This window comes from Trichosurus vulpecula, chromosome 7 (genome assembly GCF_011100635.1).
Source record: "Trichosurus vulpecula isolate mTriVul1 chromosome 7, mTriVul1.pri, whole genome shotgun sequence".
Lineage (NCBI taxonomy): Eukaryota > Metazoa > Chordata > Mammalia > Diprotodontia > Phalangeridae > Trichosurus > Trichosurus vulpecula.
This window is the reverse complement of record NC_050579.1, coordinates 158,972,585-158,996,764: the sequence shown is the minus strand read 5'-3', so window position 1 is coordinate 158,996,764 and position 24,180 is coordinate 158,972,585. Positions and strand designations below refer to the sequence as shown.

At 45.5% G+C, this 24,180-nt stretch overlaps 1 protein-coding gene across 1 annotated transcript in view; it reads left to right on the top strand.

Annotated features, from left to right (window-relative positions):
* Positions 1-8,069: 8,069 nt before the first annotated feature.
* NR2E1 (nuclear receptor subfamily 2 group E member 1) overlaps positions 8,070-24,180 on the top strand; it is a 29,573-nt gene continuing 13,462 nt past the window's right edge. Inside the window, exons 1-5 of the mRNA XM_036767913.1 lie at positions 8,070-8,094; positions 14,274-14,419; positions 18,932-19,019; positions 21,148-21,383; positions 23,079-23,225. Of these exons, the coding sequence (XP_036623808.1) occupies positions 8,070-8,094; positions 14,274-14,419; positions 18,932-19,019; positions 21,148-21,383; positions 23,079-23,225 (642 nt within the window). The remainder of the gene's footprint in view (positions 8,095-14,273; positions 14,420-18,931; positions 19,020-21,147; positions 21,384-23,078; positions 23,226-24,180) is intronic.

Here is a 24,180-nt window from a genome sequence, read left to right as displayed (position 1 = left end):
TCTCCTCAGGTCAGATCTGATGAGAGCAAGATTTCACTCATTCCCCCTCACCTGCCCCCTCTTCCCTTCCTACAGAACTGCTTTTTCTTGCCACTTTTATGCAAGATAATTTGCCCTATTCTATCTCTCCCTTTCTCCCTCTCTCAATATATTCCTCTCTCATTCCTTAATTTGATTTTTTATAGATATCAGCCCTTCATATTCAACTCACCCTGTGCCCTCTGTCTATATATATATATATGTATATGTATATGTATATGTATATATATATATTCCCTTCAGCTACCCTAATACAGAGGTCTCATGAATTATACACATCATCTTTCCATGTAGGAATGTAAACAAAACAGTTCAACTTTAGTAAGTTCCTTATGATTTCTCTTTCTTGTATACCTTTTCATGCTTCTCTTGATTCTTGTGTTTGAAAGTCAAATTTTCTATTCAGCTCTGGTCTTTTCATTGAGAAATCTTGAAAGTCCTCTATTTTATTGAAAGTCCATATTTTGCTGTGGAGCATGATACTCAGTTTTGCTGGGTAGGTGATTCTTGGTTTTAATCTTAGCCCTTCGATCCCTTCTTATGCTAGATCTTGTATTGTTCTGATTGCATTTCCACAATACTTAAATTGTTTCTTTCTGGATACTTGCAGTATTTTCTCCTTGATCTGGCAGCTCTGGAATTTGGTGACAATATTCCTAGGAGTTTTCTTTTGGGGATCATTTTCCAGGAGGTGATTGGTGGATTCTTTCAGTTTCTATTCTGGAATATCAGGGCAGTTCTCCTTGATAATTTCTTGAAAGATGATACCTAGGCTCTTTTTTTGATCATGACTTTCAGGTAGTCCAATAATTTTTAAATTATCTCTCCTCGATCTATTTTCCAGGTCAGTGGTTTTTCCAAAGAGATATTTCACATTATCTTCCTTTTTTTCATTCCTTTGGCTCTGTTTTATAATATCTTGATTTCTCATAAAGTCACTAGCTTCCACTTGCTCCAATCTAATTTTTAAGGTAGCATTTTCTTTAGTGGTCTTTTGGACCTCCTTTTCCATTTGGCTAATTCTGCCTTTCAAGGCATTCTTCTCCTCATAGGCTTTTTGGAGCCCTTTTGCCATTTGAGTTAGTCTATTTTTAAGGTGTTATTTTTCTTCAGTATTTTTTGGGGTCTCCTTTAGCCAGTCATTGACTTGTTTTTCATGGTTTTCTTGCATCACTCTCATTCCTCTTCCCAATTTTTCCTCTACTTCTCTAACTTGCTTTTCCAAATCCTTTTTGAGCTCTTCCATGGCCTGAGACCAGTTCATGTTTTTCTTGGAGGCTTTTTATGTAGGCTCTTTGACTTTGTTGACTTCTTCTGGCTGTATGTTTTGGTCTTCTTTGTCACCAAAGAAAGATTCCAAAGTCTGAGTCTGAATCTGGGTGTGTTTTCACTGCCTGGCCATGTTCCCAGCCAACTTACTTGACCCTTGAGTTTTTCAGCAGGTAATGACTGCTTGTAGAGTATAGTGTACTTTGTCCCAAGCTTGAGAGGCTGTGCTGTTGTTTTCAGAGCTGTTTCTACACAGCAAGCTCTGCCACACCAGAGCTACTCCTCCCCCAAGAACCGCCAACCCAGACCTGACTCAGATCTAAGCTGGCTCTGCACTTCTGCTCAGATCTGCCACTTAATTCCTCCCACCAGGTGGGCCTGGAGCTGGAAGCAACTGCAGCTGTAGCTCTGTAAGCAGCCTCAGAGCTGTATCACCTGTGCTGCTCCTGGGGCATTGGCCAAACGACGAACTCCTTTCACTCTGTGCCAGCAGCTTTTCCCACTAACCTTCTCTGTTGTCTTTGGTGTTTGTGGGCTGAGAAGTCTGGTAACTGCCAGAGCTCACGGATTCAGGGCACTAGGGCCTGTTCCGCCAGGCTCCTGATCTGGTTGGTCCAGGTGTGGCTCACGCTGTGCTCTGTTCCACTCCGCTCCCAGCTCCGTGGGATAGACCTTACTCATGACCATCCAGGCTCTCCTGGGCTGGAGCCCTGCTTCCCTCTGCTATTTCATGGTTTCTGCAGTTCTAGAATTTGTTCAGAGCCATTTTTTTAATATAGGTGTTTGGAGGGACCTGGGGAGGAGCTCACACAAGTCCCTGCTTTCCAGCCGCCATCTTGCCTCCACCCCCTCTTTTCTATTTGTATCCCCAGCACCTAGTAAAGTGCTTTGCACATAAGTTAGTGCTTAATAAATGATTTATTGATTCATTCTTTCAATAAATGGTTTAAATTGAATTATTTTTTTAAATTGATTTTTTTAAAAGATGAATATTTGTTTCAGAGAAAGTTTGAGGTCACTAACAATATTTTGAAATGCCCTCAAGTCAATGTATCCTGCTCTTCCTTCAAATTCTGGATCTAAGTCATTGTCTGGAGTTCCTGTTGAAGATGTATGTCCTTATAGATGAGCTCTTTGAGTTGTCCATCTAACTGCATCTAACAAACTGCATCACAGTCTCAGAAAAGGCAATCTTCATCCACTTGGGTTTTCCTTTGGGGATTGTTAGAACTCTTTTGAATGACTGTGCTCACATTCATAAGGCACTTCAGTTTTCAAGAATTTGATACAAGTAGCACAATGTCATCTGCAGACAGAAGCATCTGGTAGAATTCACCATCTAAAGGTGGCGAAGTCTAATGGCCTCATAGTAGAAATGAAAGAATCTCTCTGGGATTATTTGGACTATGTGCTGGTTGTGTTCCATGACAATGGTGAACACCTTTGGTGAACACCTGTTTTTCTGTATCCCTTGTTGTTAATAATCAGAAGGTCTCTAACACAGTTAAGGCAGCAACTGTCTTTTGCCTCTTTTTTTATCCTCAATGCTTAGCTCAGTGCCTGGCACATAGAGGGGCCATAATAAATAATAATTGTTTATTGAAAGATTGATGCTCCTTAATGACTTAGTTGAATGGATATGACTTAGCCACTGAGATGACCAAATGAATCCTGTAGCTACTTAATTGTTTTCCTGTTTAGTTCTTGCCTTTTAATGTAATTGGCATAAGTATGTGTTGGGACAGGGGTAGAGGTGAGTGGCAGATGGGTAAAATCATCTTGGTAAGAAAAAAAAAAGCTTGGATCTCCTTGGCCCAGGAAAGCTGTACAGAAACCTAGTAAATATCTCTACTTGGGGGCGCCAGGATATATTTTCTCTGAACCTACAGGTTGATGAGGGTTGGAATACAGATTTGACCAACTCCAGAGTTGAGTATGGCAACATCTTTTACAGCTTCCCAGGGTTTCCTCTGGAGAGGGATTACTAGGTCTTCTCTCTATCCATCCAGGCACACCTGGATGTGGAGACTTTTTTCCTCTGTCCTCTGATACTATCTCCTCACCCCGAACACACACACACATACACACACACACACACACACACACACAAACATGCTTTTCTTTTTGGTGGTCAGACTATCTGTGACTCCCGAGGTTCCTCAAAAAATATTTACCACAGATCAATAGCTGCTCTTCCTGTTTCCTAAAAGCCAATCTCTTCGATTTAGTGGATGCACCTAAAGACACAGGAACAGGTTTAACCCTACACCCACCCCGACTTCTGATTACTCTCCCTTATTGTTGGTTTTTTGTTGCAGTCTAAACGCTTTCTACCTTCCCCCTCCCCTTCCTCACCCCCCCCCCCTTCTTCCTCATTCAGGGCTAAAGTCTGGGGTTCCAAGGTCTTGTAAGTCTGAAGCCTTTAACCGTCGGAACAACTGTGGCTGCGGATAATTCTCCAGAGGTTCCCTTGCCTTCGCCCGCTGCCCGCCTGTCATCCCTGCATTCCCCCTCCCGGTCCCTCCTGTTCAAGGCGCTTTCTCTGCTATTGCCACCGTACCAATCACGCCAGAAAGTCATCACGATGATTTCAGAGAGGCATTGTGATTTATGCAAAGCACGCGGATAATTACAGCCGGGCGCTAAGAGAGAGGAACACAAGGACGCAGAGGGCGGGGGGAGTAAAAGAGGAGGGGGAGGGGAAAGGGAGATCGATGGACCGACCGAGACAGAGAGGGAGAAAGGAAACAGAGATAGAAAAAGAGGGGAGAGGAGAAGAAGACAGACCGAGAGAAACAAACGGAGAAACAGACTGACACCTAGACACACAGAGGGAGAGAAAGAACAACAAGAACTAGAGTAGACAGAGAGCTAAAGGAACACCACGAGCACTTGTGTTGCCTGGGGTGGTTTCTCTTCTGTGGAGTTTTCCTAGACGTCCTGGTTAATTGGGGTTAACTGGAGGGGGGCAGGGGCATCTATATTTCCATCTAGAAGTTGAGATAGCTTGTGACCACCGCCCAAAATGTTCTGGAAAGCAAACCATTGAGGCCAGGCCAGGAAGAGTCTCCTACCCAGAGGAACAATGGTTCTCCCAGAGTGCAGTTGAATTAATTTCATTCAGAACCTCTAAGAAGAGCTAGAGCTACGCAGGCTGCGAGTGGGGGTGGGGAGAGCCTTACCCCTGTGCTTCTTAGGGCTCGTTAGGTACCAAGAAAGCGAAAATTCTTCCTTCAGATTACCCAAAAAGAAAAAAAAAGTCTCTGTCTTAGCACCTATGATTTTTCTTTTCCGACCTTGACAATCAGCTGCCCAGAGGTCCTAGGGCATAATGGGAGTGAGGATGGTGTTGCTGACCATGCGTGTGAGAGTGAACGAGGAATGTGTAGTAAGTAAGGTTTTCTGCTGCAGCCTCTGTGGAGCTCGGTAGAACGCATGTCATAGATTTAAAGCTGGAAGAGACCTCAGAGGTCATTTGGTCCAATCCCCTCAAACAGGAACCAGGGTTTTCAAACTAAACTCTGGCATGAAGCTGGCATTCCTTAGCTGCAGATGCTCTAGATTTCGAGCTCCGTGGGTTTCTTTAAAGCTTCAATATCAGGACTTTTGTGAGTGGGATTCGTGACTGCATTGGTGTTGGACTATATTAGTAGTCATTCTCCCCTTCCCCCTTCCCCCCCCTTTCAAAAAGCATAGGGTGGATGCGGCATTTGTTTCTCCTTCCTCTTTAAATTAAGATACCTAAGGGCATTCGCAAGTGAGCTGTCATTTCATCTGATTTGTCTTGTACCTACTGAAAACTCTGATTCTAGTAGACTGCACCAACATTTCCCTCGTCGGGTTTCCAAAAAGAAAATAATTGGGTTATACAACCCTTCCTACCTCTCTACAAGGGATCACGGAATCATAGGTTTCTAGCTGTAAGGGACCTTAGAGGTCACTTGGTCTAACTCCCTCATTTTGATTTAGAAATATATGCACAGAGATGTTGTGACTTGACGGAGGTCACAAAAGTAGAGTCTGGATTTGAACCTAGGGCTTCCGACTACCAACGCAGGCTGCTTTCTTTGCAAGCATATAAATATCCCATCCCACCTCCAACCAGATGCCGATTGTGACTAAGGATGAGCCCACTGATCATAGGAAGACCCTGTGATTTCTTGTCTGTTAATGCTGTGTTTTCTCAGTCTGTTGTGTCCAGAAAGTCAGTGTCACATGTTGACTCAGGCTGAGTAAGGGGCACTCACTGCTCCTGTTTCTTAAGGGAGTTATTTACCCACTAAGGCTTTTCCAAAACCAACTGACACACACATACACACGCATACACTTTTTAAAGCCAGGAATTTGTCCCAGAATCCCGAGGAATAAAATATGCCTTGACCTACGTGACAGATTTAGACAAAGCAAAAGAACCTCCCCTCTCCGCCCAGCTCCACGCCCCTTAGATCCCGGGTTCGGGAGACCCGAGCCCAAGGTACTTTGAAGGGGTGGAGGGAGCAGGGGCCGGGAAGCTTGATCTCCAGGGGCTCACACAGCCCCCTACTGGTCAAGTTAAAGGGCTTCGTGATGGGGGCCAACTAAGGGGTAGGAAGGGGGAAGGTGAGGGAAAGTAAAGGAAGACAGAATCCGTGACCTTCAACCCAAGGCCTAGCCCACGCCCCGAAGAGTGGTTAACAAGCTCTGGTAGGACAAGTTCGATCTTCCCTCGGGGCTTAAAGGAGTATTAATCTCGTAATAAAGATGTGGGATGCGGCTAATGATCCTCAGAGCCCTCGCTCCACCCCTCCCTCCCTCCCTCTCTTCTTTTCCAGGTGGAAGGCGGGGTGAATAGCGGAGGGGACTGGGCTAGAGGAGGCAGCGACTGGGGTGGGGACCCACAGGGTGTTCCGACCGAGGAATGCCTCAATCCTGGATGGGCAGAGGAGGTCGGAGGGCCGGGCTCAGACGCACACCTGTTCCCCCTTCCCCCCGGAAAAAAAAATGAAGGCTATGGATGCTTCGGTCCCTCTGGCCGGGATGGGCCTATCTTTGTTCTGGGAAGGAAGAAAGCACCTAAGTGAGAGGAGTGGGGCGGGAAATCGGCACAGACACTAACAGCAGCAACACCAGCACCACCAACAACCCTGGCCCAGACCTATTGCAAAAAAGAGAAACTAGGCACCGACAGAGGTTCTTCCCCTTCAGCTTCCTGGTCCCACCCTCCATCCTCCCTGTGTGACCCCAATATCCTAGCCCAGGCCAGAATACATGCTTGCAAGCCTCCAAAACTTCTCGCAGGTAGTTGCAAAATGAACAGTTACTCACCTCGGGTCAGATGCAAGTTTTACCCTCAACAGAAGGGACACAAGGCACAGAATGAACCAAGCTCACATGGGCCACGTCCAGAGCGCGCTCACACACAAACACACACACACGCACGCACGCTCTCACATACAGGTCTCACTCGCAGCCCTGGAGGAGTGGAAAAAGTATTTTGAGGAAGCCCCAGTATCCCCTCCCCCTTACCCATTCCCCAAGAAAAAATAATCATAATTCACTTTTATTACTGTGGAAGCACAAAACAAACGCACACACGCATACACCCAAGTCACACTCCCATATAATGCACACACCCTGCAAATCCGCTCCCCGAGCGCTTGCATTTTCTATGGAAGCCGCTTGGAGGTTCATTAATATCATTAGCATTTAACCCCCTCCCCCTTCTTCGCCCCCTCCCAGCACACAGCTGACGTCAGACCCCGCCAGGAGTTGGGGGAAAAGCAGGGAAAAGCTAAGTGGGCAAGGGACGCCCTATTCCCCTCCCTACTGCTGCTGTCAGAGCTGCTCTGGAGGTATTATAGGGAATCCAGCCCGGAGCTCCAGACACAAAGTCACAGTGCAATGAACTTCTGGAAACCTTTGCTGGTTGGTGCCATTCCCTTGCTGAAAGCCGAGGCGCTGCTTCCTCGGAAGCCTTCTCCCCCAGCCAGAATCTATCTCACAGGCTTGGAGCCTCTTTCTGGGCAGCGCCGAGCCCAGCTGCTTCTGAAACTCGGACGTTGTGATTTGTCGTTGTTTGCTTAGAAGATCAAGCGGTCTGTATACATTTGCCCGTGGTCTACTCGTAAAAGGAGGTGGAAGAGAGAGAGAGAGAGAGAGAGAGAGAGAGAGAGAGAGAGAGAGAGAGGAGAGAGAGAGAGAGAGATTAGGAGAGAGATTGGGAGAGAGAGAGGGAGAGAGGTTTTTGGATTTAGAGAGAGAGAGAGAGAGAGAGGGAGAGAGAGAGAGTGAGGGAGAGAGAGAGGAGAGAGAGAGAGAGAGAGAGAGAGAGAGAGAGAGAGAGAGAGAGAGAGAGAGAGAGAGAGAGAGAGAGAGAGGATTCCTCTGGATTCCCGAGAAAAAAATAATCTTTGTATCTGTGACTGTCCTTTAAGCCTCCTTCCCCCCCTTCTCCCTTCTCCCCTCTCCCCATTTCTTTCAGTCTGTCAGCCTGTCTATGTATCTATCCATGTATTTGTCCGCACCAAGAAACATTCCTAGAAGCTGCATATTTGCAAGAGCCGGGAAGAAACTCGAGGATGCTTAAATTTCCACAGTGACACGAATTCTGACAGCCCAGGGGAAACACACTCACACACACTCACACATACATACAACAATCAAAATCCACCTGTCACAGCAACAGAGGCTCGCAGGCGGGAGAGAGGCACCCAAGAGAAGAGAGAGCTACAGGCCGAGACTTGATCAGAGCCAACGAGCCCCTTCACTCCAGGACTGTCAGCATGAGCAAGCCGGCGGGATCAACAAGTGGGTACAATCGCCGGCCAGGTTCTTAGCGGATTCCCCAACCCTGGAAGACCTGGGGGTGGGAAGTGGGGGAGTGGGCGACTAGGATCGGGGAATCTTAGTATCCTCCCGAGCCCCTAGGAAACACCAACTCCCCTTCTCTAAAAATGTACTTCTTGTTGGGTCTTGGCGTTTTTGATCTGGTTCTTTGCCGAGGGATCCTGAGTCTTTTACAAAGAGAACTATTTTCTTCCTTTTAGTGCTTATTATTTTGGTGACTGGGTTTGTTTGCAAGACAGCAGAACGCGCATCAGATCTGTCCCTACGAATTGGGTACCCCCCACTCTGCAGACACCATTGTGGGGCGGAGGGAAGGGCAAGTAAGCGGGGAGGGGGAAGGAGGGAGGGGGAGGAGAACTAGGAGTGGGGGTGATGCCGAAACTCCTTGTTCTGTGTCTAACAACGAATTTGTGCAATTCCCCTCCGCCGCGCAGTACAACAAGAGACAGTTCCAAACTCTGGACACTGCGCGCCCGAGAATCTCTTAAGCAGCTGCGGAAAGCGGATTTAAAATTCAATGCCGTGCACACCATTTCTAGTTCCTCCAAATAATCCTGCAAAGAGGGAAGCAGAAACGACTGAAAAGTCACACTCTCCTTAATCCTAAATCCGTGTACCTCATAACTGGGGAATTTAAAGTATGGCGAAGAGGGGCTCAAATCTATAATCCCAGAGGGAACTTTTGGAAGAGGCAAAATGGGGCTGGGCTGCTTATTATTGTGTGTCTGTTGCATACACATGCATTTAATAGGGGGTTCCTATGTGCCCAATTCGTCCATCCCGATACCATGTGAAGCATTTCCTTTGACAATCGCTTTTTTTCCCTTCAAACTTCATTTGCTGTTCAATATTAAGCTTTACATCCCCACAGGGCTGCTGTCCTGTAACTTCTCAGGGAAACCGATCTACACTGTGTGTGTACGTTTGTATGTGGTGATGACTATATACACATACCACACAGAGACATCGCTTGTCGCACACCCTCGTTGGTTTGAGTTTTACTTCGGTCCTTGTTACTATTTTCCTCGGTCCTCCTTCGGTTTGATCCGAGGTTTGCTGGAGTGCAGGTACTTTGGAAGCTGCAACATAGCCGTTGCAGCCCTCTGGTCTCACCACTTCCTCCTGGAGGTTTTGTTGTTCTTGTTGATATAGTTGTTTTCTTCTGTTTTATTTAGTTATCCTCTTCCCTTCCCACCCCCCTTCTCCTCGAGGTGTGTGTGGCGAGGGAAGCTTAAGTTGTAGGCCAAAGGCGAGCTGTAGAACTCCCTGGTGATTGGCAGAAAGTCTTATGCAGGTGGGAGTTTATTTTCCCCCCAAAGAACTGGGTTGGGATTTTGCTTTGTTGAGGGCAGAGGAGCACTCTGAGCATGTGGTGTTTGGGTTATTAATTTTTTTAAATAAAAGTAGACATTATGAAAAAAGAACTATTTGGAGAGGAAGGAAAGAAGGAAGGAAAGGAAAGGAAGGGAAAGGAAGGGAAAGGAGGGGAAAGGAGAGGAAAGGAGAGGAAAGGAGAGGAAAGGAGAGGAAAGGAGAGGAAAGGAGAGGAAAGGAGAGGAAAGGAGAGGAAAGGAAAGGAAAGGAAAGGAAAGGAAAGGAAAGGAAAGGAAAGGAAAGGAAAGGAAAGGAAGGAAAGGAAAGGAAAGGAAAGGAAAGGAAAGGAAAGGAAAGGGAAGGGAAGGGAAGGGAAGGGAAGGGAAGGAAAGGGAAGGAAAGGAGGAGCTTTATTTATGAGGAAATGAGGAACTGGAATTAGAGGTAATGCAAAAACTCCCTGTTCTGCCTCTTGCAACGCATAGCAATAGAAAATACGCCTGTCTGGGGTCCTCATTTCCAGTCACTTGTACAAGTAATTCGGCGTTGATTTTTGTCACTTGGTGGTGGTGGATTGCTTCCTGAGATTTCTTCCCACGAAAGGAGCAGAAAGTAACGTTTCTTACCCGCCTTGTGGTCACTTTGGCTGTATACCCAGAGCATCTGAGGAAAGTGGAAGCAAACGCATCCAATTCTCTCTCCTGTCGTAAGAAGGAAACCAAAGAACCCTTTCACCCCAACAGGACAAGACGTTTGGCTGCCTGCTCCAAGACCCGGTTTATTCTGCATCGGAAGCTGCTGGGCTGAGCCAGTTAAAAAAGAAAATAAAAACAATGAAGGCTGGTTTTTCCTGAGCCCCGCGCTAGGAGCGGCTATGTTCCGGAGGGGGCGGGGGGAGGCAAGAGAAGAAAGGAACTTTAGGTTTTCCGGAGAAGACACAAAACGCAAATCTCTTAAACTTTCTCTGAGCTTCTAATGTTTAGCTCTTCTAAGCTGGTTTGTGAGAGGACGCCTGAGGTCAGGTCCAGAAGCCCAGGAGTAATTCGCACAGAGGTCACAAACTCCCGCGGCTCTTTATCTACTCAATTGCGCGTATTCTATCTGCCCAGCGAAACAAAACCCAGGGTTCACCCTACGTTCTCGGAGAGTGATTAGGGCCCAGGTAGAGCCCCGATCTCTGCCTTTCTGACTTCGCTTTCTTTCACTCGATCACCCAGCCGGTGTCTGGGATCGGGGTTCACTGAAGCTCCTCTCGTAAAAATATAGGCCAAGAAACAGTACGTGTCCGAGCGCAGCCAGAACCAAGCGGCGCCGGTTCTAGAGGCCAAGTTGGGCTCGGGGTGCCGGCAGAGTAGGGCTAGACAGGTCGCCTAGGGAGGGGGCGGGAATACGGGCAGGGGGGACACGCCCGGCCTACAGACCTCGCCTCGCTTGGCTTCCCTCGGTTGGAGTGTAAGAGCTGTGTCAGATGTGATCCCTGCCTGGGTGGTAACAAGACCCCAGCCAGTCACCCCTCCAGCCCAGACTAACTTCTTTCAACAGCCTCTGATGGTAATTACAGTAATCGAAGCTGCCATATATCTTTAAGCAATTATAACACACAAAAAGCCCGAGGGGACCCCCTGGCGAGGGATGTTAAGAACGGTTTCCCGGCCCCAATAAAATCCCACTTTCCTCACGTTGTACCTCGGCTGGCCAAATCAGAGGAGCTTTACAACAGGACCAGCCAGTTATCTCATGACCCCATGTCACCGTAACGTGGCTTGGTAGGGTTGTTTTTTTGTTGTTGAGGCTTTTTTTTTTTTTTGAGCAGATTTGCTCTGCCCAGGAATTTTTCTCATCCCCTCTTGTCCCCCAGGATCCTTGGCTTCTCCCCTCCCAACCCCCTCCGCCTAGAGTAGTCTACTAAGACTGTCTCTAATCAGCCAGAGGGCCCGGCATCTAGAGTCTGGGTAGAAGGAGGCCCTAGAAGCTTAAATAAGGCTGACCCATGAGGACAGATTTGGCCCAGGGAGCTAGAATGAGGACTAGAAGTCGGGGTGGGGGGCGGGGGGGAAGGAGAGTCTGTCTGTCTTGGATGAGCCACTCCCCTCGCTCCCTCATCTCCACAACTGGAGGTCGCTGCAGAAGTTTGCAGGGACTAAATATCAATTTCTCCTGAAAGCTCGGTTAAGGAAAAACATCAGGGACAACCACAACAGCAATAAAAAAAAAAAACAAGGTCAACCCGAAAAATGAGCAGCGTTATCCAACGTGAAGCAGAAGAGCAGTAGGGACTGCAACAAGTCTTCCAAACTTGAAGGACAGCCGGACCATCTGGCTTGGAAACCTGTTTCCTCCCATTTACTAAAGGCATCTGGAAGCTGCGAAGAGAGGATAAGGAAAGGACGTCTTCACGCTTTCATTTCTAGTGACCACAACTCCAATTCAATTCAAAAAACAAATACCTGGAACAGTTCCGTGCTAGAAACTGTGTTGGGCCTTGGGGGTACAAAGACAAAAACAAGATTGTCCCTCTCAAGGAACTCCCTTCTTTCTACTGAGAGGTTACGAAGTGTAAACAAAGAAGTAAATACAGGACATATAGGAAATAGAAACAAAATTATTATGAGTGAGAGAACGATTACAGATAGGCACACAAGAAAATTAGAATTAATCCAAAGGGAAGGAGATTGGCAGGCAGGCAGGCAGGCAGACAGAGTCCTTCCATTAGAGGCAATGTCAAGTTCTCTGATTTCTCCAAACTCAGTGAGTGGCCTGGGAGGTCCTCCTGCAGAGAGGGCCTGATGCCCAGGACGCCAAAGCCGGGCAACAACGAGTTTTCTTGGCTGTGATGACCCGCCACATGAAGAGAGGGGAGATGGCACTGTTGCCGGTACATTCTCACTGTCTTCCCTCCACCCACCCTCCAGTACCACCCCCACCCCGCAACTTCTCTCCGGCTTTGTATGAGCCTGTGGGCGCGGAAAATGTCTCAGTTGATGTGGAGATGGAGAGGAGACTGGGGTTGGAGTGGGAGCGGGGGGTGGCGCGCGGTAGAAGAGAGAGAATTGAGTGCTTTCCCCTTTTGGCATTGTGTGATATCCGAATTCCCATGCTACCCTTTTTGACGGGTCACTGGTGACTCTATAGGCAGGTGGTAAGAAGGGTTTGTAATTACACAGTCCCAGGAATCATTCCTTGTCGCCCACCCTCCCTCTCCTCCCCTCCTCCCATTTCTGCCCCCCGACCTCCTACCTGGACCAGTCCCTCGGCCACCACTGACCTTGCACCCCTGGCCGGGAAAGCTGGCCTGGACGTGCCCAAAGTGGTTAGGAATGGAAAGAAAGTTTGCCCTACTCCAACGACTACACACACACATATGCACACACTGCTCGCCTTTCTATTTCCCTTCCCCCCTCCGCTTTTTTTTCTCTCCCCCCCCTCCAGTCCCCAACTTAATCCCCAGTCCTCTAGCTATGTTGTATATAGCAGCTGTCTGTCGAGTTTCATTTAGGGAAGAAGCTGGCGGGTTGTACTGATTGGGAGCAGTCAAATGGGTTTCAATGAGAAAATCATTAAGTTAACACTTTATCTAATGTCTTCATTGCCTTCGAAAAGCGAGCCTTTCTAAGCCCCTTGGTGTAAGTCCCTGTGGGCTCCGTGGTTCAGGAAACTGAATTGTGCCCCACCCCCGGCCTCCGGGGCCCTATTTTACGCCTCACCCCCTCCCCAGCCTACTTCGGGGGCGCGGAAGCTTGTAACGAGAAAGTAACTAATGGAGACTGGAAAGGAGAAGCTGGGAGAGAAGTAGAATCAGGTTGTGGGGTGTGTGTGTGTGTGTGTGTGTGTGTGTGTGTGTGTGTGTGTGTGTTTGCCAGAGGGGCGCCGAGTACGGAGAACAGGAGTGAAATGATTTTTCAATCAAATGCCAGTTTTTTTCCTCCCCAAGCCTGGGGACAGACAGAGCCAAAGAGTGTGTCTACTTTAAAGAAAAGGTCAACTGAGGAACTGAGGCTTGGAGAGAAGGGAAAGCTACTTCAGACAAGTTGGCACGGGAAGGGGGGATGGAGAGGAGATACTTTTCAGACCCCCAGTCTGGTAATTAACATTATTAAACAAATATTTATTAACCTACTGTGCTAAGCGCCGTGGGGAGGGGAAGAGAGGGGAAATTGTTTCTAAGATTCACCAAAGAAAAGTAAGGTGAAAGTTTGGCAACTATGTGGTATTATTGTTACCACTTCTGCTACAAAATATACAATAATACCAACAATGAATCTCAGAGCTGGGCCCCAGACTCCATCGCGGGTTCCCAGAATGTTGCTTTTTCTTGTCCGTTTTTAAACTTCAAGTTTGTGACGTCGCTCCATCACTAACAGCTTCCCCGGCTGAATGGAGGAGCCCAGGCAGGCAGACCAAACTTTTTGTCGGAGCAGAAAGGCGAAGGACGTTTTTGCTGTTCCCCCTACGGCTGCTGAGGCTGCCGCCGCCGAGCCCGGGGCTGCAGGGCCCTTTTATTCCAAAATGGGCCTCGGCGATTGTAGAGGATCCAAATAAATGTAGCGGTGCATGAATACTGGTTATTGTAGGAAACTGACACTTGCTCAAGGGAGGGTGGGGGGAAAGGTTGGCTATAAAATAACTTCATTATTTGCGTTTACCACAGCTCCAGTGCTAATCCCTTCTCAGGTCAGATTGCTTAGCCTCTCTCTCTCTCTCTCTCTCTCTCTCTCTCTCTCTCTCTCTCTCTCTCACTCGCTCTACCCCCCCTCCCCGTCTGCTTCCCCACTTTCTTCTCTTTCTCTTCTCTCTCTTCTTTCGGTCTTCTTTCCCTCTGATTTCAGGTCGTATTTTAGACATTCCCTGTAAAGTGTGTGGGGACCGCAGCTCTGGAAAGCACTACGGAGTTTATGCCTGTGACGGATGCTCGGGTTTTTTCAAACGGAGTATCAGGAGGAATCGGACGTATGTCTGCAAATCTGGAAACCAGGTACCAGTCGCTTCTCCCCCTCCTTCCCAGATATCACTCCCTCCTCCTACTCAGAGTCTCTCCTGCCATCTGCTAAAGAGTGCACACACAGTTCTTCTATTTGTAATCTTTTCCGTACTTTTTTTGCCTTTCATCTCCTCCTCCTGGTCTTCACAGGCGTCAAACCTCCGCCTGATGAACGTGGGTAAAAGGCAGAGTGGGAAAGGAGAGGCGTGGGAGGAGAAATAGATTTGTTTTCAATAAGAAAAGCAGGAACACAGAGGTTACAGTGTTTTCGACCTGGAGGAATGATTTTGATAAATGGTAAGACATAGGCAAAAGTGCTTGGAAAGTAGATCACAGTTTCGAACTCAGTACATGCTTTTAGTTTCTTAAAATCAAATAACAAGTAAGAGGAAAGTGCTCAGATTTCTACCTGGCCGCATAACCTTGGGACATATACCTCCTCGGAAGCTCTTCTTCATTCTCAGTTGCATGCATCCACCCTTACACAAATCTGATGCTGTAGAAGTGCCCTGGTACCTTAGGAAATTCTGGAGAGCTTTTTTCTTCCTCTAAACTCTGGACTCAGCCCGAGAAAAGGAGAAACCTTTAGAGGAATCCATCCGAATGATTCCAGTCAGAAGGTAGGACCCTTCAAGATCCAAGGAGTCAAGTTTCATTTGTAAACTGTAGTTTTAATGGAAGCAAACTCTAGAAACACTTGCGCAGAATATTAGGGCAGGGTGAATGATAAGACAAGTGGGATCAAAGCAATCTCCTCCAACCCCCAGACCCAGAGTGAGTTTTCCTCTTCCCATCTTGGGCATCATATTCTGGGCCAGTGTCACCTTGCACAGATCAAATTAGCAAAGAAATGACTTAAGAAAGGCTTTTGGAAGCTTAGGGAAATTGTAGCTAGCATGTTCCTGCAGAATTCAGCAATCACCAATAGGACTAACTGAATTCTGGCATAGGACGTGGGGGAGACCAACCAAGAGCCCAAGCCAGAGCAGTATGAGAATTTCAGAAAAGCCTCCTGAAAGGAAAAGCAGATGCCTCTATCAATAGAAAAGAGATGGCCAGCTTTTCAATAGGCTTAGCTTTTCCTTTTCGTACCAGCCTTATAGTCATAGAATCTTCCCTCTCATCAGCCATTAAATCATAAATGCTCACTTCAGTGAAGATAGAGCTCTAGCTAAATGCTTATGGTGTTAATATGGCAAGAAACACCTAGAAGCTTTCATCATAATACTGAGGGAATGATCAAAACTGCAGAGGTAGTTGCTGCTTTACAGAATTATGGAAACCCACTGTATATATACATACGTGCATACACACATAAAATATATACATATAGACACAGACACTATGCTGTTCATTTTTACTAAATTGTTCTGATTTCTATCTTGGGCTATATCTACACTTATGGAATAATTTGATAGAATTCTATTTTTAAAAATCATATAAATAGAGCAAAACTTGAAGGAGGGTTCTATCCCCACAAATAATTTGATTGAATTTTTCATTTTGTGATTGGTCATTTTACCACTTTGTTAGTAAATCAGAGCTATGTACTTAATATGTACTTGGGTATCTCCATATATGGGCAATTAGGTGGCTCAGTGAATAAAATGCTGGGCCCGGAGTCAGGAAGGCCTGAGTTCAAATCTGGCCTCAGACACTTACTAGCTGTGTGACCATGGGCAAGTCACTTAACCCTGTGTTTGCCTCAGTTTCCTAATCTGTAAAATGAGCTGCAAAAGGAAATAAGAAATTACTCCAGCATCTTTACCAAGAAAACTCCAAATGAGGTCACAAAGACTTGGACAGGACTGAATAACAAAAATTTCCATACATATATGCTTCTTGGGATGTGGGAAGGATTGTTACAGTCACAACATTGGAACGGTGTCTTAGAATCATAAGATCACAGTTTTAGATATGGAAGGGACCTTTGAAGTTATCTAGTCCAACACCCCTTCATATAAAACAGTTGAAAACTGAGCCCTAATTGAGATTAATTGACTTATCGAAGGTACATGTAGTAAGTGCCTAACCCAGATCTTTTGACTCCAAATCAGTTTCACCATGCTGCCTTTTCCACTTGATTTTATTTATTGAAATACAGCATGCCACATGAAACAAACAGAATTGGGGAATTCAAAATATGGGGAATGTTCTTTTAAACACTGGGAAAGTAGCCAACTCAAAACATATTGATGACACTAGAATTTGTAAATGAGCAACAGTGAGCCTTAACTTGCCTGTTCTTTCCCCACTTTGCAAGGCAGAATACATAAATCGATCTCTGTCAGATACCTTTGTCCCAGGCTTTTGATAGTGATATACATTTAATTTGATTAGAAGATGCACATAAACACTAATGAAGGCCTTTAGTTGGAATTAAAATGTTCGACAGAAGAGTGAGATGACACTTAATTAAATGTTAACAAACTTTTAAAAAAAATTAGGAATCTCTTTGAATTGCTTTTTTGGGGGTCAGGGAATGTGCGCTGTAGAATTGCCCCAGGGATCTCCTCCCCTCACCTCCCAAAAATAATTTTTCATTTTACTCAGCTTAGAACCAGAACATCAATAATTATAAATTACCACAAACCCTTTACCTCCTTTTCAAAGACTTCAAAGGTAGCTTCTCTTTATCCACCTACACAATAAATGTGTGGATACTACACTGATCTTACTGTACATCCTATGATAGTATCCTTCCCCCCCCCCCAAGAGAATATTCTGAAGAAGGACAGATCTGAACATTTAAATCCAAGTTTCCTTTGTTTATATGAACTTTCGAAGCAACTTTTTAAAAGAAGCAACTTTTATTTAAAGTGCATCTTTGTTCCACTTTTTCTACCACTTATGTAAAAGTACTAACATGTACAAAAAGAGAGGCACATGCCCTTAGTGGATAAAGGGCTGGTCATGGAATCAGAAAAATCCAGATTCAAGTTCTGTCCCTGTCAAATACTAGCTATGTTACTTAACCTCTGCAGCTCTCTAAGATTCTGTTACAGATGAATTGCCTTTAGTAGAGGGAGTTTTCACACCTCAAGTTTCCTACACAGATAACATCCTAGGTCCAGATCAAAAATAAAATAAACACAGAGCACATCCTCATCGTGTTCCTCTCTGTGTGTTTGTGAATAAATATGTAGTTATGTAGCTATGCACATGTAAACATACACATAAGTATACACATCTATCATACTGTACATGTATATGTAAATAGGTATGCATGTCTATCATTTAGTGATCACAAAGACTTGGTAGTAAACACTATTTTTAAATAAATAAGCAATTTCCCAGGTTAATTTCCTCTCTTAAAGAGCTCATTCCCCAGAATATTGCCCGAGTCAAATTGTTCCTTTCTCACATAAATTACAAACCTGAGGAGTTTGAACTAACTTCTTAAAGTTAGTGTTTGTAGCCTACTCATCTCAATACATGTCGTTATTTCCTTCCCAAAATTATACTGTATGCTGTAGTTTTGGATTTTGTTCATGCCTTTCAATTCTTCCCTTTTCACCCCTCACTGTAGGTTTCCTTTTCCCCTGGTTTCTTTGACCTTAAACTTGCTTCTCTCTTGTGCCATTTTTGTCTCCATATCAATGTGTTTTTTCATAACTCTAGATCGAGTCAAATCTTCAGGAAAGCATTCAAAATGTTGGACCAAAGAATTGATTTAGGAAAGCAAGAAAGGACTGAACCCATAGGGAGTCCAGACCAGGGAAATACTATCTTAAAGGAAAATCTGACTAGAGAAAGTGGAGTAAGGAGGCAGACCGAAGAGATAAAAGGAGAGAATGGAGAATGGAGGGAAGGGGAGGAGCTGTAGCTCAGAGTTCTGCCCCTACCTGGCCTAGGGATGGAAACCTTCTCACTAAGGGTGGGGCAGGGAGGAGGCAGGGGAAGAGAAAAGAAACCTTCATGGTAGGCTGCTGTCTTTGGTGCTGAAAAGGCCTCACCAACCTCTTTGTCAGTTGTCTATTTGAAAATTCCTCTCAAAATTTAGTAGTCTCAGCTTGGTTCAAACTCTAGGAGAATGATCAGCTCAGTATTCTCACTTCTGCTCTCATGTCTTCCTTTTCCTCTTCCTCTTGCATTTGGCCATTTACCCCAGGATTCTGTACTTGCCTGACTGAGGCAACCAGTACTCACAATAGCAAGTGACTTTTTGAAGCTCATACAAGCAAATTCAGATCAGGAACCCAGCTATTTATTGCCTCCCTAAAACACCCAAAAGAAGTTATCCCAAGTTGGGAAACCCAAAATGGACTTTAGCCTTCAGGATATAAGACCTCTCCCTTCTTGGGAACTCAGAAACAAAAGCAACAATATTAAAGGTGAAAATCAAACAAGTGGGACAGCATTCTGCCCCTCTGCTCTTCTCCAACCTCCTCTTATGTGTTGATTTGTTTATTTTCCTTGAATCTGCCCTGATTTGTCCTTCTTCCATGAACAAAAAGCACCCCTCTCGCCTTGCCTGTAGACTCTGATTCTCCCTTTCTGTTTCAGGGAGGCTGCCCAGTGGATAAGACGCACAGAAACCAATGCAGGGCTTGTCGCTTGAAGAAGTGTTTGGAAGTCAACATGAACAAAGATGGTAATCAGCACATTCCTTTATTCTTCTAATGTTGATTGAGTAGTAAGTAAATTATATGTACAGAAAATACATTGCATTCATATGCATGTAAATCATCTTCCCCAAACACTTCTACCAGATGCCTGGGAAGTTGTCCCAGTGTTTCAGCCAAAATCTCTCCCTTCGACCCTGATCAGTGCCAGTCCACTTAGAGTTCCCCCCTGTAGGGGGAACCACTCTGGTAGGAGGCAGTGTGGGCACTGAAATCATAAGACCTGCTTCTGCGTGCTTATTAGTTCTGTCACCCTGGGAAGGTCATCTAAGCTCTCCGAACCTCAATTTCTACATCTGTAAAATGTGGGAGCTGGCCTAGAGTTGGAAGGGATCCTAGAAATCTCTTCCAGCTCTATCATTCTGTGAACTATGGGACCTGACTCCCACTGTCACGAAGAGAGTCCAGGATCACTACCACCATTCCTGAAAAAAAAATGGGATGGGAAGAGACTGCTTCTAAAATGCTGGTCCAGGATTTCCCGTTGTCGCTGTGGGAAGGAAGAACAAGTGATCCAGCAATATTTCCAGCCTCGTGTTCTAATTCCCCTTCTCGCCTCTTTTCGGAGTCACTTCTCTTTGCCTCCCTTTTGTGACCAGCCTTTAAGCCTATTAGACATCCCTGGGACCTTGGCGTCCCATTACTCCTTCATCCTGAGTGAACCCGGAGGACAGAGAATGGAATTCGTGAAACAGGTTTCTGAAGATAAGAATAAAGTCAAAAGAGAAGAAAACCCTCTTTAGCAAATCAACAAAGGAGCGTACTCCGAAGCTGCTAGTCAGAGATCCCACAAGGGACGTTTCTGGATCCTCTACAGAGATGAAGAGGAAAGAATGTCTCTGGGAGGCAGAGGAGCATCTCCTATGGGTCCCCATCCCCACCCCCTGCTTCGGAGGGGCACTATGCCCACTTTGTAGCACGAGGAGGGACCAGGGACTGGGACTCTGCAGGGGACTGGGAGAGTATATATACTACAATTCCGAAAAGTTTGGGAAATACCCGGCTGAAGGCAGCTGCTGCCCAGGCTGAGGTACCAGTGTTGGGCACCAGGGTCAAGGTTAGGGAGGATTTGACCTTCGGGACCAGGGCCAGGGACCACAATCCCGAAGCGTCTAGTTGCCAGCTCAGGAAGCTCTTTCTCAGCAGCGGAAAAAAGCAGGAGCGGAAAAACCTGTTGAACTTCTGTATTGACAAGTTGTCAAGCTCCGCGGGCGGGAGATTGCCCCTGAATTAATTTGTTTGTTTAAACTGTTTGCGGTAATTGTCAGATCTCTCTCCTGCTGCTTGCCTGCCTGCCTCCCTTCCCGCACACTCTTGCGAGGCTAGTTCTCCTTCTCTTTCGTATCACATTTTCCCTTCTCCATTCCCCAGGCCGCTGGCACCTTTCTCTCTCGAAGCCTTGAAGGTAGAAAGTCAATTCGCCCCCGGGGGCTCCCCATTGGTACTGGCTCAGAACCCGCTTTCGTGCTGCTGCTGCGGGTGGGAGCCTGGGCTGCTCTTTGAAGTAGGCCCGGGGGCGACAAGGCCTAAAACTGTTGCCTGATAAAAGGCATTTATCAGAACTCTGCAGTGAGCCCTCCTCTGTGTCCCTCTCTAGGATCAGGCAGGTGACAAAGATACTAGTGTCCAACCTTGCCTCCACATGTCTCTCATTTCCAAAAAATAATCCCCAGATACTGAAGGTATCAGCTCCCTAGACCCGCATTCCTGGACCAATTCTGGGGCTCGGAACCTATATAGTCCTGGGTCTTTCCAGATGACCCAGTGGGGAAGCTAGAAACAACGAGATTATCCGGGTCTCTTAGTGCACACACCAAGTAACTTCATGGAAAAGTAAGATCAGGGACTTATGGGATTTAGCAATTTAGATACAACCTGCTCCTACTCCCTCGTTTTGCAGATGAGGAAACTTGAGTCTGGGAGCGGTGAAACCACTTGCCCAAGGTCATGCCGCTTGTTGGTGAAGGAGACAGGATTCAAAACCGCATATTTTGATTCCAAACCCAGAGTGAGGCTGATCAGCTGAGGCTCGAGTTCTTGAGTTACCAAATTTGTTAGAATCAAGCTCAGCTTGTCACTGTCTGTCTATCCCTCCAGCTGTACAGCACGAGCGAGGGCCCAGGACGTCTACTATCCGCAAGCAGGTTGCCCTGTATTTCCGCGGCCACAAGGAGGAGAACGGTGCAGCCCCTCACTTCCCTTCCGCCGCCCTGCCTGCCCCGGCTTTCTTCACGGCAGTCACGCAATTGGAGCAACATAACATGGAGCTGGCGGCCGTGTCCGGCACCCCGGAGAGACAAACATTGGTGGGGCTGGCCCAGCCCACGCCCAAGGTCAGTGGCTCCACTCCAACAGAGGAAAGATAGGAGGGATGGGAGGGATGAGTGTCAAAGGTTCACTAAGGAGATTGAGAAAGAAAATAAGGTTATATGTCTTTTCTTTTCCCCTTGAATTTAGAAGGGAGAAATACTCCTTTAAATCGGAGTATTCATCTTAGGACTTCTCACCCCTTGGCTAAAGGCGGGGGGGGCGGGGGTGAGTGTGGGAGGGAGGAACCCGGAACTGGTTCTCTTTGCTGTCAATACCCCATCCCTGATAAAACTTGGATTTCCCTGTAGATCAGTTGAACACCAGCGTGCCTTACGGGCAAATGACCTCCAAATTGGAGCTTAATTTAGGTCACTGCTGTAGGACCTCAAAATTCAATCCGATTTAATTCAAGAAGTAGCCATTGAGTGTGCAAGGTACTGTCCAGGGTGCTAGTACTATGAAGACAATAATTAAAATAATTCTTGCCTCCAAGGAGTTTACAATCTGCTGGGATTAAACCAACTAGTCACTTTTTGTCCCCAAAATATAATATTAGACCTAGAAGCCGAAAGAGAGCTGCTCATTAGCTAGTGTGAAAATGTTAAATTCTATCGTACCAATAAAGAGGGAAAACCCACAAATGCAAACCCATCTGGATTGCTTTGGCTCCTTCCCTGACACTCTTCAGTCACTTCCAAACTGCTTGGATTTATTCCAGTGCTAGTCGTCTAGCATAAAAAGGGGTATGACATTTATCGCTAATTTAGAATGCTGCCGTCTAGAGACTGCATTTATAACCCCTAAGGGTTTGTGGTGACCCGGGAAAGTCTAAGATAGTCACCTCAAGATTTCTCTGAAAGGAGATCCAACAACTGCATGGAGTCCTACACTGTCAGAGTTCACACACACACACACACACACACACACACACAGTCTCAGAAAAGCAAAACACCTGTGCACCCGTACACGAACACATGCATACACAATATTTAATGTTTTTTTGCTTACCCCTTGATGTGTATAATAAGCATGGGAAAGTGCTGCTATGAATATGTTGTCAGTTGTGAATGAGAATGCTCTATGAATGATTAAAATGTCTAATTGAAATATTTCCATAATATACTAATCCTTTCTAAAAATATTCATATGCATATTTGTGTTTTGGATGCCTATTAATTTATACTTTTTCATGTCTATTTTTATTTATACAAATACAAGCTGCTCTTGTCTAAATTGGGAGCCAGGCCTGCCACTTGGCTCAGCCCTGTGTAAATTTTCTGGTGAGGATAGAGAAAGACTGAGAGACTCATAAACTACTCACTCTGGAAGAGACCTTAGTAATCATTTAGGCCAACATTCTCATTTTAACTCCCAAAGAAGGGAAGTGACTCAACCAAGGTCCACCTCTCCAAAATGAATACAGCCATCTAAATAAGAGTTTAGAAATGAGGCCTCTCCCACGGGGATCAAAAAAGTTAGTGCAGGGTATGGCTTCTCATGGAGGGTTACAAGTAATGGTTCTTAAACTATGTGCAGGTATTTTAATTGTACAAAATTATATAAAACTTAAGTGTTTCCTTTTTCTTTAGTGCATCCTTTTCCTAGGAATTCTTGGTTCTTATTCAAAATAACAGAAGGTTGCTTTCTTTTTAAAATGCTGTGGTTTTCTCACTCTGGCCTCCTTAATCCAGGCTTCCTCCTTTCTTCTCCCCTTCCAGTATCCTCATGAGGTTAATGGAGCCCCCATGTATCTCTATGAAGTGGCCACTGAGTCTGTATGTGAATCAGCAGCCAGACTCCTTTTCATGAGCATTAAATGGGCCAAAAGTGTTCCAGCCTTCTCTACTCTATCTTTACAAGATCAGGTAAGCTTGAGTGTGCTTTGAGATCCTTGAACAAGAAGGATTATAGGAGAGATGACACAAGAGAGAATAAGAGTTACTAATCCCAGTTTCACAAAGCTGGAAGATCTGGGGATAACATCTGTAACAGCTCCTTGTTATCAGTCAGGTGAATATCTCAGCCTGAAATCCTTAGCCAGCTAAACGACCACTGATAAAGTGTTTTGTGATGTCTAAAAACATAACCATGAAGTCAACTCAACAAATATTTGTTAAGCATTTATTATGTGCAAGGTGAGATGCAACATGACATAGGACTGACCTTGGAGTCAAGAAGAAATGGGTTCAAATTCTGCCTCTGAAACATACTAGCTTGATCACAAGTGATTCACTGTACTTCTTAGGTTCTCAGCAACTCTCAGAGACTATAAGTTACAGATGAATTACTGTACTGCATCCATACACCAATGAAATTATAAATCCAAACTCAAAAAAAATGTATGTGGCCTTGTGCTAGGTCTTGATGATACACAGAAACACCAAGGAAATTATTAAGATAAAGCTCATTTGAGACACTCAGTAAATTGGAAGGAAAAAAGCCTTACTTTTCAGAAGTTGCCCTTTCCTCTCATATTTCCATCAGTTAGAACATTCCTTTACTTCAGGAAAGTAGAATGAAGCTTATAAATGCATAAGAAAATATGCTCTTTTCTTGCAAGAGGAATTTTAAAATATTGCCATGTATATTTTAAAATTGTTGAAACCTTTGTAGGAAATTAGGAAAGGGAGAAATAAGATGTGACTAATAAATCATGAGATATTTCCATTCCTCACCTGAAGACTTAGTCTCATTACATTATGGTCACAGTTTTGTGTTCTCTGAAGATGATACATAGAGTCTGGGTCACTAAACTACATGGAGATAAACAGCAAATAGGAACCCAGAATGTATTTTAAACCTCCATAGAGACAAGAGTTC